Here is a 16527-nt window from a genome sequence, read left to right as displayed (position 1 = left end):
AACAAGGTGTTTTTATAAAGCGATGCGTATGGATGGCTACTGATCTGTTTAATACACAGAAGTTCATTTTTTTTCTTTATCTGGTTTCAACAGGCTGCTGAACAAGCTCAACTTGTTTCATTAGGCTGCGATAATGAAGCACTAACGCCACCCAGCGTAACATACGAAGCAATACAATACAATAAAACATTACTGATGCTACACCAGTTAAACCAGAAGTAATAAGTAATAAACCATTCTGTCAAAGATTATACATACTTAATTCACATGATAAGTGAAGAGTTTAAAGAGTCAGAAATAGTTGTGAAGTGATTCATAACGGCGTTACACATTCAAGGAAACTTGAAATGACAAATCCAACCAGGTAAAGGATACAGATTTACATGCGTGCTCAAATTTGTTGGTACCTATAGCTCATTGAAATAATGCTTCATTCCTCCTGAAGAGTGATGAAATTAAAAGCTATTGTATCATGTATACAATGGTACCCATTAGAAACGTTAATACACAATTGGATTATAGTGATATTTCAAACTAATTCGTTTTTTTTATTTGTATAACACATGCATCCAATCTTTTAATCAGTCATTCAATCTATTTAAACAGAGAAAAGTAGTCACTGTGCTGTTTGGTATCATTGTGTGCACCACACTGAACATGTACCAGAGAAAGCAAAGTATAGAGTTGTCTGAGGAGCGCAGAAAGAAAATACTATACAAGCAAGGTAAAGGTAAAGGCACACAAGGCTACAATTCCATCGACAAGCAGCTCGATGTTCCTGTGACAACTGTTTCAAATATTATTGAGAAGTTTTAGGTCCATGAAAATGTAGCCACCCTCCATGGGTGCGTACGCTAGAGGAAAATCGACCCCAGATTAAACAGAAGGATAGTGTGAATGGTAGGAAAGAACGAAGGATAACTGCCAAAGAGATACAAGCTGAACTCCAAGGTGAAGGTACCTCAGTTTCTGATCGCACCATCCGTCGCTTTTTGAGCAAGAAGACCCAGGAGGACTCCACTTTGGAAAGAAAAACATAAAAGTCAGACTGACATTTGCCAAAATTCATTTTAAAAAGCCACAATTCTTCTGGGAGAATGTCCTTTGGACAAACTGGAACCATCAGCTCTTTGATCATAGACAAACAAATAAAGCTTTCAAAGAAGTAAACACCATACCTACATAGAAGCATGGAGGAGGCTTGTTTATGTTTTGGGGCTGTTTTGCTGCATCTGGCACAGGGTGCCTTGAATCTGTGAAGGGGACAATGAAATCTCAAGACTATCAAGGCATTCTGGAGCGAAACGTACTGACAGTGTCAGAAAGCTCTGTCTCAGTCGCAGGTCATGGGTCCTCCGATAGGATAATGACCCAAATCACACAGCTAAAGTCACCCAAGAATGGATAAGAACAAAACATTGGACTATACTGAAGTGGCCTTATGTGAGTCCTGCTCTGAATCCTATCGAACATCTACGGAAAGAGCTGAAACTTAAAGTCTGGAGAAGGTACCCTTCAAACCCGAGACAGCTGGAGCAGTTTGCTCAGGATAAGTGGGCCTAACTACATTTTAAAAGGTGCAGAAGTCTCATTGAGAGCTACTGAAAATGTTTGGTTGCAGTGACTGCTTCTAAAGGTTGTGCAACCAAATATTATGTTAGGGGTCCTGTCATTTTTGTTTTATTTGCAACATTATATGGAATAAACAATGGCGGATGCCAATTATTTTTGACAGTTTCATGTTATTACAGAGAAAATTGTGCATTATTCGTATTTTGTGGAGGGGTGCCAACAAATTTGAGCACGTCTGTATACAAAATAATTTTACCACATTGCACTTTTTATGCAGCCGTTTAAAAAAAAATACAGCTGCAATGTTTATAGCTTATCTGACATTCATCAGACATCATTTGTTGTATTATAGGCTGGCATATGGCAATCATATTAACAATACTATTTTATTTTAGATATTTTAAAATGCCCACATTATGCAACTGATGAAAACTGGATGGGTGACCAGGTAAGTTTCTTTCACCCTGTAACCATTTGTTGGTACTCTGGTTTGTTTAGTATGCTTCTGGGATATTTGCCTATTGTTACCATTATTGTGCATTCAACTGATGGCTATTGGTTTTGAAATAGTAATTACATCTCTTGCAATTTCTTCATAGGTTGAGGTCCTACCACAGCGCACCAAATGCCATGGGCTGCCAAATCCTGGTACTTAATAAATGTTTGATCCATGAACCACTAAGTAACTGAATATGTGAGTGAACCACGAATAAATCAGAACCTTCTGCTAAAATCTGAGTGAACGTTTGTGGAGAAGCTCAGGAGTTTATGCAGTTCGGTCCACACCAATCCTCAACTGAGCGAGACCCATGCACAATATGAACCTGAAAACCATTATTTTACCTTTTCTTCTGTGTAAATGGCAAATCATGTAGGTTATATTCACAAGCTTTGCGACCCGTTTCCTTCACAATGTTCTCACAACAAAGTTGTTCAGTTACCAACATTCTTCAAAATATCTTATTTTGTATTTTGAAGAAGAAAGAAAATCACACACGTTTGAAATAACAAGAGGGTAAGATATGGATGACAGATTTTTCATTTTGGACGAACTTTCCCTTTTACAAAATGACACAGGTTGTAACTTATTAAATACTGTAAAAAAGTTGTGACTACAATTAAATCACTTTTTGTGGTGGCAAACATCTCAAGGATCTACAACTAATACAAATAACTGTGTACAAGGACTCTTATCCATCTGAATACAAGATAAAATAAAGTTCAATGATATAAAGAAGGATGCGTAAAAAGTGCATAATGTAAACATGGTAAACTTGTCCTTTAATCGTTCATCTAGTGTGACATTAAAATAATGTATTCTGGTAATCTTTTTAAACCCAATGGGCAAAGTCCTATGAAAACAGCCCAAATTCACCTTTGATTCCAGCATTTAATTTAGGCACATTGTATTAGAATTTATTGCAGAAAAGCAATAACACTCTATAACACTTGTAGTGAGCAGATCGTAATTATTAGTATTGGGTTACTATGCGCCCTCGGTGGCGTGACATAAAAAATACTGTACTGCCTCTTTAAGACTGCGCTATTGTCATTGGTCGCTGTATCCTGTGTGCGCTCGTGTAGGTTGAATGTTCATTCTATTCCATTGACGGTTTATTATAGGGCATCGAATTTATTCGAACTGCATTAAGGCAAATAATTAGATATTTTGACCGAATGCTCTTTTGACACGTCGCGTGGAAACATATAATCCGGCAAAAGAATGGCTGAATTACCGATGGGGAAAGGGGTTTCCGCAGGGAGGCTTGCGAGCAATGTACAGAAAAAAATAACCAGGGCTCAGGAAAAGGTAAGCACATTTTTAAATGAGCCTTCAAATACATCATCGTGATATCCAGGGTTGCTTTCATCTGGCACGGTGTTATATATTTCTGTTTTATATAGATTACAGGACGATCGTAGGCAACATCTAAAAGACCGTCGCTCTGACGTCCCCGAAATAATGTCATTTGTGCGTGAGTCAGAGCTCAGAATAGATGCGCTTGAACAGAAAACACATCTTGCCAAAAGCGTTAAAATGGTCCTCTACAGTTATAGGGTACGTTTAAATGCATGAATGCATTAGCCTATTTGAAGGCGCAATGCAAACTGCTTTCATTGCAGCCCAATACCTATGAGAGGCTGCGCCTGCTACGCCGGTTTAGAGAGCACGATGGTCAACTCTAGATATATTTGGGTTTAAATTAATCAAATTTTCGAGAAATAATAGCTATAATACCTTAACTCTTTCAGTGCATGATAGCAGCTGCAATAATGACCCTGATCCTTCATCACTTTAAAAATATTGATACGGCCCAACTGTATACTGTGTGATAACACTCTAGGTAGGATCTTATCGTTTACAGAGGTCGCTTATGACCTGATTGATATTTAATTCATTTAATTCGTTTTCAAAACGCCATACTCAGATTATAAATGTATAAAAAAGTTTGCATTAGCTTTCATCTAAAGTGAATACTGCCCTGCAGAAGCTCTCTTGCGGGTATTGATTATGTCCAAAATATAGTAAAGCACTTCCGATAAACAGGCACTTAACAAAAGATAAACTTGTGTTTTACTGATCCAAATAAACGTTCCAGCAGAATATTTTTTTCTGTCTTTAAGTGTCATTCAAGGATATCCTGATACCTTGCTGCATGGTGTTATTAGTATTACTCCAGCTCTAATAATCATTCCAGAATGGAGGTGCTTGAAAGGTCTTTTACAACAGGAGGAATATGATCGATATGGTTTCATCTTTCATCAGGTTCTCCAAAAGCTTGGCAAGGCTGATGAAACTAAAGATCTGGCATTTGAAGAGGGTGTGATCAACTTTAACAAACAGCTGGTGAGTTTGATTATTTTTGTATTTAATTTGGAAGGGGTTTGTTAAGATGTCCTAAAGCAATCTAAGCATTAGGGACCCCCCTGCCTACGCCCTGGTGTGATCTACTGTATGACCCTGTCTCAGATTGTCCTCTTTTCTTTTGTGCTTACAAAGGTTGAGGGTACCAAACTGCAGAAAGACCTCCGGGCCTATTTGACTGCTGTGAAAGGTAAGACTATTGATACAAATTTACATTTGTCATATGTGGATTTTCTGACATTTTACTATTTTATACCAGCCTACCTTTCTGATTCCTTTCTCTTGGTTTCCCATAGCCATGCATGAGTCCTCTAAACATCTCTACGAGTGCCTAGATGAAATGTATGAGCCGGACTGGTATGGCAGTAAGGATGTCGAATCCCTCTTTGAGGTTATTTTTTATTAAGTCTTTGTCAGTATTATGTAACATAGTTTAAAAGTGATTTAGAAGGAAAATGACAAAAAATCTCCAACATTGTGTGGAGTTCTGTGTGAAAACATTTATTTTTTTCAATAAGACCCTTTTACATTGCTGCGCCCTATTTGACTGTTTTCCCTATTTTTCTCTTTAATCCAATAAACCACATGATTTAATTTAGCTCTCACAAAAAACCTTTATGCATTTTTTCATTCATTTCACCAACAATGAAAACCCACAAGGCCTCTAACATGTATTACCTCTTTTCATTTGGCCAAGCTTATAGCCCATACATTTTTCTTATCGGTTTAAGATAATTACAAGAAGAAAGTCTAAAAACAAAATATATATATATGGGATGTAACACATTTTTGTATATATTCACAACTTCTCCTAAAGAAGTCTCTTATGACATCAGAATTTAAGTGTTATTGCTTTAAGTCAATGTGTATTACTTTGAGATTATTTGTACACTGGTCTAGTCCTCCTAAAAGCTTATTATTATTAAGTGTAGTATGGACAGTATTTCTTTTTCAGGGAAAAAGAAAATATAGATGACTCACCCCGCAACCAGGGGCATATTTAAAATTTGTCATTTAAAATTCTTAAGTCAACAAAGTGATGTAAACTGAAGGCTATTATCTATAACAAGAACAAAATGAAAGATACAATATAATCCTTTTAACATTATAAGTGCTTGATAAAAGTTACAAGACTAAGTCTATCTCTAATTTAGTCTACTGTCATTTAACTTTTGCTTACTGTTGTTTGAAATATCAATTCCTCGTGTTTTGCATGCCCAACATTTTCCCTTGATTTCTGCTTTTTTGAAAGGAATATTACAGTATATGCAATATGGGAGTGGGGAAACAGATGGGAGGTAAACCAAGGGGCTTACATTTGTTTTACACCTGTGTGCATTGTTTATATTCACAGCTTATTGTTGCTTAAAAGCAGATACAGAGAAGTACCGTAATTAGAAGAAATATTATTTAACAGTTGATTCTTGATCTAGAATTAGCCCAGCTTTACAGCATCCCGCTGCTTTATAGTTAGATGTATGTGTCTTTTTTGTTTGTGAACGTCTAAAAAATGTATTCACAATACGTTTTGTACTATCCAAATAACTTATTTACAATGTTGTTCTTGCATTACAGGACTCAGACCTCCTCTGGACAGATTTCCATCAAAAATTGGTAGATCATGCGCTCATATCCATGGACACTTACTTGGGCCAATTTCCTGACATCAGGGTACAGAGTTCCCATGTTTAAGATGTTTAAAATGTTGAGGGTTATTAGCATTTACTGTTATTATTAAATGCTGAAATTTTCTAATATCTGTGTAATGTACAGGCTCGTATCTCAAAGCGTGACAGGAAGCTGGTGGACTTTGACAGTGCTCGCCACAATTATGCTGCGGTAAACAAAGGCAAGAAAAAGGAGGGGATTAAGATCACCAAGGTAACACTGGACAAAACATTAAAATGCAAATTATTGTAGTGATGGTGTTTTGTAATTTCTTCATAAATTCAACACCTTCTGTAGTCACTGTATGTGTGTTCAGGTATGTACATTATTGTTCATAATCTCTCTTTTTCCATTTGTAGCCAGCATCTCTTCTGGAGAGAGCCGCCCCAGGCTGGGCTCAGGGGATCCTGTCGGCCCATAATGTAGCGCAGACCAGTCTCTCCAGGAGTCAGGTGACATTTCAGTACTATTACTTTTTATGAGTGTTGTAACTGGCCGGTATTTTCAATTCCCCCTTTGTGAAGAGGACAATATCTTCTTGCCAGGCCAATGATAACTAAAGGTCCATGAAATTCCCTCCATTTTGGGGCCAAATGTATGACAAAGAGAACTAAAATATAAAGCAATTCATCACTTAATAAGTGCTGCTCACACAAATAAATACAAAACAATTTCATGATATAATGTTTTTTGTGATATTTGTTTTAGGCAGAAGAAGAGTTGGATAGGGCACAGAAGGTATTCGAGGAGATTAATATAGATTTGCAGGAGGAACTGCCATCACTGTGGAACAGGTGTTGTTTTAATCTCACAGAGCCTGATGTTTGATAATTGGCATAAAGTCAGATTTCTGCTAAGATTAACTCACTTAGACAAGAAGAAGAAGAAACATTTTTATGTTCAATTTTGTTTTAATTTTAAATTGCATGCGGAACATCTTTCAGTTTTAGTATGCAGAATGCATTACAGTCTATAAATGGTCTATTGGTGTACCAGCTGAGACTGGGAGTATATCAGTACTGTTTGTGGTCTTTTCCAGTCGAGTCGGCTTTTATGTGAACACATTCCAGAGTATGGCTGGTCTTGAGGAAAAGTTTCACAGAGAAATGGGGAAAGTGAGTTCTATGTAACACCAGTCAGTGATATGTTTGTTGCCGTTTAAATTAAATATTCTATTTGCTGATTGTCTAAAATATATAAATATAAAAAAATATATATAAAAAGTATATAAATAAAATAAAATAACCTCTTCATATGTTAACTTCCCTTTTCATATTTCTTTACAGATTAATCAGAATCTGAATGATACACTGGAGAAATTAGAAAATCAAGATACGTCCAGGTCAGTCACATTAAAAATGACATACATAAGTTTAAACAGCCCAAACCAGCAATGTTAACCATGCTGGTTCATTTTTTACCCATGTTGCCTTCTAGGTTTATATACAGAAATGCATATGGCAATAATTCAATTACACTATATTTAAACAAACAAATAATTGAATAAACTCCAACACCACTCTCACAGAAATGCAGGTAGCCAAGGGGCGAGGACATCAGCACCCCAGACGAGGTAACAGGGGTGCCCCTGCAGTGCTCTGTGTGTTGAAGAATTTTTATTCGTGCGTGTGTATGTTTGGATGTATGTGTCTGCATTCCCTCTTATTGAAGCTTATGTGTGCTGTTCATGGTGTGCAGCTCCAAATGCAGTGCACCTAGACAAGGGTTTGTCACATGCAACATGTGCAATATTTGTTAACGCTGTCTGCAGACCTATAGGTACTTCACAAGTAATCATTTTGAGCAATACTTTTGCAATACAACATTGTGTTATAAATGAACGTTTGTTTAATATGATGCATTCGTAGTACTTGAGTTCCTTGCATGAATAGAATGACTTTGCACAGGAAGCAACGGCATCTTAGTCTGCATGAACAATTGTTACGTACGAAACTGTCTTCAGTGCATATATGAAGAAGGTTTGGCTTTTGTATTCCAGTTAGGCTAATGGTAAACACAGAAAGCATGCCAGGGAGGGGTTCCTTACAGCAGTCTTACTGTATTAACATAATAATCTCTTTTTTATGCTGTAGTGAGAGAACGGAAGATGCCAATCACACTTTGAGTCCAGGAGTTCCGCCAGCCATTCCCAAATCACCGTCTAAGGTCATTTGTGTTTGAAATCTTTATTTTTTGCTAAAGAAAACATGGTACCGCAAAACAGCATTGCATTGATTTTTCATCAGTCTTTGTGTTGGCATCAGTAATACTGCCCTCCACTGCGTTTCAGTTCTCATTTCTTATTCATGTGTGTCTACAGCTAAGGCCTGCTGTCCCTCCACCTCCTAAAGTTACTCCATCAAAGGACTTGAAGCAGGAAAACATAATCAACCTGTTTGGAGAAGCTGCAACTCCAGACATCAGTGTCACTTCGCCAACCCAGGTCAGCAGTTTCTCCTCTCTTTGATCTAATCCTATCTTCATTTTTAATGTTGTTAAAATTGAATCGAGCCTTCATAAACAGTTTGCCTGTAACCGTTCCAATACTGGAAGACCTAGGTTTACTTTTGTATCTCACAACTAAAATCTAATCCAATCATTACAAACTATATATCATTGGAAAGGTCTAAGACTCTAGACTACATATTTGATCAGTGTTTTAAAAAAAATGTAGGGGTAGTAATTTATTCATTTATGACATGAGTGAGCATAAAACTAATTAAATGCGTCTAAATGTCACCGTTCCTGTGGATCAGTTTAAATCCTGACAAACTATATATCATTGGAATGCTCTAAGAATGTAGTTTTTATATTTTGGAACTGTTCTGCAATAGAATTCACTAAATTATCTTAAATCATACTCATGTTACTGGGCTCATTTGGTACCATTATAAATATTACATATTCATCATATTTTATTGAAAATCTAAAAATAAATCTTAAAAAATCTATATAATTGAAAAGCTCCAAGAATGCCCTCCTTATATGAAATTTAATAATTTTTAGTTTGTATGCAGTAAACCATTGGAGCATATATGACACCTAGTGGCCGTTGTTGGTGTTGTATGTCTTTAATTTTCTGGTGTTTTTTTATTCGATTTTTTTTTATGTTTTGGTGCCATAAAATAATGTTTATTTATTTATTATTTTTAATGTACAATTCAACTGCTATAACATTTTTTTATTAAATTGTTCAACTCCAGACACTTTTACAATAAAGTATAGAATGTCTTCTTTAAAACAAGACCAAGATTAGGTCTCTAAACCAAAGCATTCCAGAGTTACACAAATTAAAATATTGAAATCACTTTTAAGCTCCACCCTCAAAAAAGGGGCATTAGAGTTAGAGTGAAACCTTAATAGTGTCCCCTGGACAAGAATTAGCGCTACTCGGCAGTGAGCAAAAAAGATGCTGTGTCTAGATGCTGCAGAAAGGAAAACGTTATGCAGTTTAACATTTTATATTTGTAAGCCCTTCAGATTTGAATGATTTCTACCATTTTTATGTGCATTTTGTCGTGCAATCAAATCCCTTTATTGTCACTCAAAAATATGCACTAGTACAAGAGTAGGTGGAAATAGTGCATAGCAGTCGGTTCAGTTCCGGCCAACGTAGCAGTTCTAAATGTCTCCGTATACACATGTGTACCATAGAGATTTCTGAACAGTGTTTAAGCACAATAATACAACACATAATTAACATTTCTGTATAAACATAAGTACACACAACATAATATACACATAATGTACAATGTGCAGTATATATATATTATAATATATATATACAGTTGAAAGAAAAAGTATGTGAACCCTTTGGGCTTACTTGGATTTCTTCATAAATTGGTAATAAAATGTGTTCTGATCTTCATCTAAGTCACAACAATAGAGAAACACAGTCTGCTTAAACTAATACCGCACAAACATACGTTTTCATGTTTTTATTGAACACAACATTTAAACATTCATAGTGCAGGGTGGAAAAAGTATGTGAAACCCTAGGCTAATGACTTCTCCAAGCGCTAATTGGAGCCAGGAGTCAGCCAACCTGGGGTCCAATCAATGTGATGAGATTGGATGTGTTGATTAAAGCTGGCCTGTCCAATAAAAAACACACACCAGTTTTGAGTTTGCTGTTCTGAAGAAGCATTGTCTGATGTGAACCATGCCTCGCACAAAAGAACTCTCAGAAGACCTAGGATCAAGAATTGTTGACTTACATAAAGCTGGAAAGGGCTACAAAAGTATATCTAAAAGCATTGATGTCCATGTGTCCACGGTAAGACAGATTGTCTACAAATGGAGAAAGTTCAGCACTGTTGCTACACTCCCTAGGCGTGGTCGTCCTGTAAAGATGACTGCAAGAGCATATCGCAGAATGCTCAATGAGGTGAAGAAGAATCCTAGAGTGTCAGCTAAACACTTACAGAAATCTCTGGCACATGCTAACATTTTTGTTGACAAATCTACAATAAGGAAAACATTAAACAAGAATGGAATTCATGGGAGGACACCACGGAGGAAGCCACTGCTGTCCAAAAAAAACATTGCAGCACGTTTGAAGTTCGCAAAAGAGCACCTGGATGTTCCACAGCACTACTGGCAAAACATTCTGTGGACAGATGAAACCAAAATTGAGTTGTTTGGAAAGAACACATAACGTTATGTGTGGAGAACAAAAGGCACAGCACACCAACATCAAAACCTCATCCCAACTGTGAAATATGGTGGAGGGGGCATCATGGTTTGGGGCTGCTTTGCTGCCTCAGGCCCTGGACGGATTACTGTCATCGATGGAAAAATGAATTCCAAAGTTTATCAAGACATTTTGCAGGAAAACTTAAGACCATCTGTCCGCCAACTGAAGCTTAACAGAGGATGGACGATGCAACAGGACAACGACCCAAAGCATAGAAGTAAATCAACAACAGAATGGCTTCAACAGAAGAAAATACGCCTTCTGGAGTGGCCCAGTCAGAGTCCTGACCTCAACCCGATTGAGATGCTGTGGCATGACCTCAAGAGAGCGATTCACACCAGACATCACAAGAATATTGCTGAACTGAAACACTTTTGTAAAGAGAAATGGTCCAAAATTTCTCCTGACCGTTGTGCAGGTCTGATCTGCAACTATAGGAAACGTTTGGTTGAGGTTATTGCTGCCAAAGGAGGGTCGACCAGTTATTAAACCCTAAGGTTCACTTACTTTTTCCACCCTGCACTATGAATGTTTACATGTTGTGTTCAATAAAAACATGAAAACGTATAATGTTTGTGCGGTATTAGTTTAAGCAGACTGTGTTTCTCTATTGTTGTGACTTAGATGAAGATCAGAACACATTTTATGACCAATTTATGAAGAAATCCAAGTAAGCCCAAAGGGTTCACATACTTTTTCTTTCAACTGTATATAATATTGTTGGTTGGTAGTTGTAGTAATATGAATGAATTAATATATGATTTCATTGCAATTTATTCACTTATTGTTTCCATTTTTTTATTAGTATGAGGCTCCAGCAACTGCTAATCTGCTGGACATGGACCTGGACTCACTTCAGGCTGCTACCACTCCTGTAGCTCAGGTCTGTCACAGTAACAGCAGTTAAAATCCACTTCAAATCATGTAGTTTAAGAACTTATTGTGTTTGGTATACATGGTATACTTCAAAAAGAAAATGTGTTTAAAATAATAAACATAATAAGCATGTTTACTGTCATTTTACTGATTTGATTTGTAGTGATCATTTTGAGGAACAATGAAAGATCCAACTAGGGGGCTGGGGTGCACTAGGGGACCTTTGCAAAATTATTTAAATTATAAAACAAAATGCATGAACATAAGTTAAAGGAACTTAAATTTTTTATATTTTATAAAATATGAATACTTTGAAGTCAAAAAGGTTGAGAACCACTGCTGTAGAATGTCTGTTAGATAACCATTAATTTACGATTATTGTTTTGTTTTTTATTTACTTTTCTATGTGGATATTAGAAGACTTGGGACTCATGGGAGGTGAGTGACATTTTGATTAAGTTTACTCACAATTATTGCTCACAATAATGACTTAATGTAAATTAAGTTATTTTGACAGATTTAATTTAATTGTGAAATCAGTAGTAATTGTATGTCTTTAGTGAATAGCCAAGTTATTCCAATGCATTGTAGGGCAGAAAAGAGCAAACCAAATTGCAAAGAAAAAAAATTGCCCTTGTCAGACACTTGCAATTCCATTAAACTTCCTTTCACTGCAAGGCTTTCCTACATATATGCTTTAAAGATTGTAAATGTCTGTCTGTCCTGCTTTTGCATTTATAATTGTCCACGATATTAATGTTGCATGTTTCACATCATTTCATAGACTAGATGACCTTCACAAAAACAAAAGAGTGTTCAGCTGTTCAAATTCTCATCTGTCTTCTTTCTGGTTCATCATTCTGTCCAATCCGTATAATCCCTGGCTCCCACATGCCCCGCCCCCCACCACTGCCCTCCTTCCCCCTCCCCCACCCACCTTGCCACATGTAGCAAGCAGGCAAGGAAGCTGAGGTTCCTCAGACATGGGACGATGATGGTACCCAGACTGTGCGCTCTGGCTGGGGTGATGATGGTAACAAGGCTAGCTGGGATGATGATTGTAGCCAACCTGTGTGTGCTCCGGCCGCATACCCCACCTGGGATGATGATGAAGGCTCTCAGCCTGTTCAGGGTCATGAAAATGATGCTACCCTGCAGGCCGAGGGGTGGGACGATGATGGGGCTCAGGTACAGTTCTCAAAGAGCTAGCTAAGAGGAGCTGAGGGGATGTTCAACCACGGATGTGATCGAGAAGATGCTTAGTATGGCAACTGGGAGAATGATGGTAGCAGAAGTAGTAGCATTATTAGTAGTGGTAGATGCCGCTGGGCATGATATGCTGTGTGGATTGATGTGTAATTTGCTTCTTGTTTTGTTTTCTCTTTCAATTCTCGGCTCTCTCTTGGTATTTCACCCACTTGTTGCTCGGCTCTCTGTCTTCTTCTATATCTCTCACTCTATCCATTTAGCAGGCCACAGAAAAGACAGCTGCTCCAGAAGAGCCATCGGCTGAAGTTGTAAGTGTGTTCAAGATGTTTACAAGTTAAAAAATAAAACCACATTACACAAAGCAAAGTGTAGTCAAAGAATCCAAAATTCAAAACTCTGAATCTGGCCACCAATTCTTAAGCAAGGTCTCCCTCTAGGGCCGAAGGAGCAACTGCAAGCTTGAATGAACTGCTTAGTAATCACATAGTATTTATATTGATAACAGACAATTGCGCTTATCAACCACATGGGGGAACCATTAGCAAAAGTTCTCTAATGTTGCTTTAAAGGGATAGTTCGTCCAAAAAATAAAAATGATGTTATTATTTAATCACCTTCATGTTGTCTATAACATCTATATGTCTCTTTCTTCTGTGGAGCACAAAAGAAGATATTTTGAGAAATGTTTCAGTAGTTTTGTGTCCATACAATGGAATCAGCAGGTGCCAATGTTGTTTGGTTACCAGCATTGTATTACTAGAAAACAAGAGTCATACAGTTTTGGATGACATAAGGATGAGTAAGTGATAAAAGAATTAGCATTTTTTGTGAACCATCTCTTTAAATCTTTGAACTGTACTTTGCATTTGTAAAAGATGTTCTCTGAATTCTTTATATTAATACACTTTTTTTTCTCATTTTATTTTAACATATTCTTAAAATGTAGAAAGCAAAGGCACCAGCTGAGAGTGTAGAGATGCCTGAAGGCTTGCTTTTTAAAGTGAGTATAAATTATGCCTTAATTTTCCCATTATATACCAACCATTACTTTTAATTATGCTTTAATTTACCTATAAGCTTATATATTATATACCAACAAATAATAAAAATATGCCTTAATTTACCTATATTATATTTGTTCCCTTGGTCAAAATTGTAGTCAAATTACTCTGCACCACGTGGTCCAGTGGACAGTGTGGCTCATGGCTCTTTCCCGGCTTCCGAATCCCTCTCTCTCATCCCACAAAGTGTCACTCTCCACTGTCCTATCTATATAAGATGCAAAAGGCCAAAAATAATAATAGCCAGAGGTTTATTTGTGTGCCTGCAGGTGAAAGCAATGCATGACTATAATGCCAATGACTGTGATGAGCTGGAGTTGAAAGCAGGAGATGTAGTGTTGGTGGTGACTTTTGAAAGTCAAGATGACCAGGTTAGTATCGACCATTTGGCAAGTTTTAAACAACTGTGGAGATGAAGCACTTCCCGTAACTGTTAACATGAACAACTGTTTTGACATAAATGACATAAACAAAGATGAATTAATTACAGTATGTTGCTCATTGTTAGTTTGTGTAAGCTACTGCTTTAATGCTATACCACCTTATTGTAAAGTTTTACAAAATTATATCAAATTAATTTGCTTTATTATACATATAATTCATAGGTCAAAGCCAGGAAATATAGATAATTTTGCATTATGTGCTTGCAGGATGATGGGTGGCTGGTTGGGGTGAAAGAATCCGACTGGATTCAGTCTAAAGATCTTGGGAAGAAAGGAGTCTTTCCTGAAAATTTCACAGAGCGGATTTAAGAGCCTGGCCGCTGTCTTGATCCGTGACACTTCTGCTTTTTCCTTGTGAATCCTTGTTTCACCTTTGAACTTACCCTGAAAATGCAGAGATTAAAAACTGTACCACACAGACAAATACAGAAACCTCTGGCGTAGCCCACTACATTTATGCACCCACAGGCAATCGGTTGTGTTACGCTTGTGGAAGTGGAGTTTGCATTGTTGACAGGTCAGTCTTTCTGTTTTTTTTATTAGCCTCCCTACAGCGTCAAGTAACACTCTGTTATTAAGTATTGCCTAAAAGGAACGTTATTTCATCTGCCAGTATGTTTCGTAATAAAAAAACAGGAAATAGTCAAAAAGGTTTAATTGTTGTCTAAGGTGCTCACAAAACAAGTAGTCTCTGTAGTCTAATACTGAGCACTTTATTAGTTGCATGATGTTGTAAGAGCACTCTTTCAAGGAAACTTTTTGACTGCTCAATGTCAGATATCTACGCTAGCTTTGGCCCTGTCCACCAGCATCATTTTTTCTGCATTTATAAATCAGGAACAAAGAAAAACGTAAAAAATAACATGAGACTAATAAGGTGTCCTTTCCTTTTTAATAACAGAAAAACAATATGCACTCATTCAAATGTAGTTAATATTGAAACTAAGGAGACTGACATACAGTATATATCCCCAGATATTTGCTCAGGTTAGATTTTAATAAACCTGCGTGCTGTCTCTGACACTCAGCTTTACTCTATATATGATATAACTGTCCACAGATCCTTAAAAAGCCATTCATGAAATCTCTGCGATCATTTTACTTCACTGTGCAAAGGGCATAATCATTCAGTTAAAAATGGTTTATATTCTGTAAACTACTATCAGATGCTTTATTTACTTAACATGTGAGGCAATAATGTCTACACAGATCCTCATTTGTTTATGAAGTGTATGTATAGACATGGGTCAGAATTATAGGAAAATTGTCATTTTGTGATTCGAGAAAGTAACATTAAGACGAAACAATGTGTAATCTGGTGCAACATATTAAAGTCGTTCCAAATATGCATAATTCAGTCCTCTTACATTGAATTTAAGGTTTATTTTTGTACATTGTGAGACAAATGAGAGTTGCAATGTTTAAGTCTACGTGCCATGAACATGAACCGGTGAGGTATAATCTGCTCATTTCATGTTTGGATCAGATCTAATGATCAATTTCAAAGCAAGTGCAGTTTATGAACTTCTAGATAGCCGGACCTTAAGTCTGTATTTCTGAGAAATTGATTCATCAGCTGTTGTGCTGAATGACAACTTTTTGTTAGTTTTTTTGTTTGGTTTGTTACTCCTGATCTCTATCTTCTCTCCTTGAGGCAAGTGCGCGCGTGTTTTTGTATCCTGTACTGAGAAATCAATGTGATCTCTAGAGACATATTATTGCGATATTTAAGCTGCCAATGCGTTTTGATGACCTGTCGGGTGTAGTCAGAACGGATGGGAAACACATCCACTTTCTGTATTTGAGTGCATTTACAATATTTGGTAGTCGTTGTGTTTGTGGCTGTAAACATTGTGTAGTTTTGTTGGGTTTTATCACTAAAATACAAATTATCTTGCCATATCTATATCTGTATTTAGTGTGAATGTGAAAGAGGCATGCTTAACTCCACGAGCGGTGTGTCAGTGTGTACTAACTTGATGTTTTCAGGCTGAGGTGATCTGGGAGACTAGGGCCACTTCATGCCACTCAAGCCATGAGTGTAGTCATTCTACAGATCTGTGTCCTGCTAACTCACCTATGTTAATAAACATACATTTTATCCTGTAATATGCTTTATGTTTTCACAACAATTTT

The 16527-nt window shown here is 36.9% G+C and overlaps 1 protein-coding gene across 8 annotated transcripts; it reads left to right on the top strand.

The window, feature by feature from the left end:
- The first annotated feature begins 3126 nt into the window (after positions 1-3126).
- LOC130427181 (myc box-dependent-interacting protein 1) lies at positions 3127-16497 on the top strand. Of its 8 annotated transcripts, none has more exons than XM_056754329.1 (20): positions 3127-3382; positions 4340-4420; positions 4574-4628; positions 4735-4829; positions 6014-6109; positions 6212-6319; positions 6466-6558; positions 6815-6900; positions 7146-7221; positions 7393-7448; positions 7635-7679; positions 8200-8272; positions 8427-8549; positions 11608-11685; positions 12099-12116; positions 12630-12866; positions 13148-13195; positions 13834-13887; positions 14218-14319; positions 14599-16496. In XM_056754329.1, exons 1-20 carry the CDS (start codon positions 3296-3298, stop codon positions 14698-14700), a joined length of 1713 nt encoding a protein of 570 aa, XP_056610307.1. In that variant the 5' UTR covers positions 3127-3295; the 3' UTR covers positions 14701-16496. The 8 variants fall into 8 exon arrangements, with proteins under 8 accessions (XP_056610307.1, XP_056610308.1, XP_056610306.1 ...); XM_056754330.1 differs by having other exon boundaries at positions 12096-12116; positions 13151-13195; XM_056754328.1 differs by having other exon boundaries at positions 12096-12116; positions 14599-16495.
- The last annotated feature ends 30 nt before the right edge of the window (positions 16498-16527 follow it).

The sequence above is a fragment of the Triplophysa dalaica genome, chromosome 8, assembly GCF_015846415.1.
Source record: "Triplophysa dalaica isolate WHDGS20190420 chromosome 8, ASM1584641v1, whole genome shotgun sequence".
In the NCBI taxonomy this organism is placed as follows: domain Eukaryota; kingdom Metazoa; phylum Chordata; class Actinopteri; order Cypriniformes; family Nemacheilidae; genus Triplophysa; species Triplophysa dalaica.
This window is presented reverse-complemented; position numbering and strand designations above follow the sequence as displayed.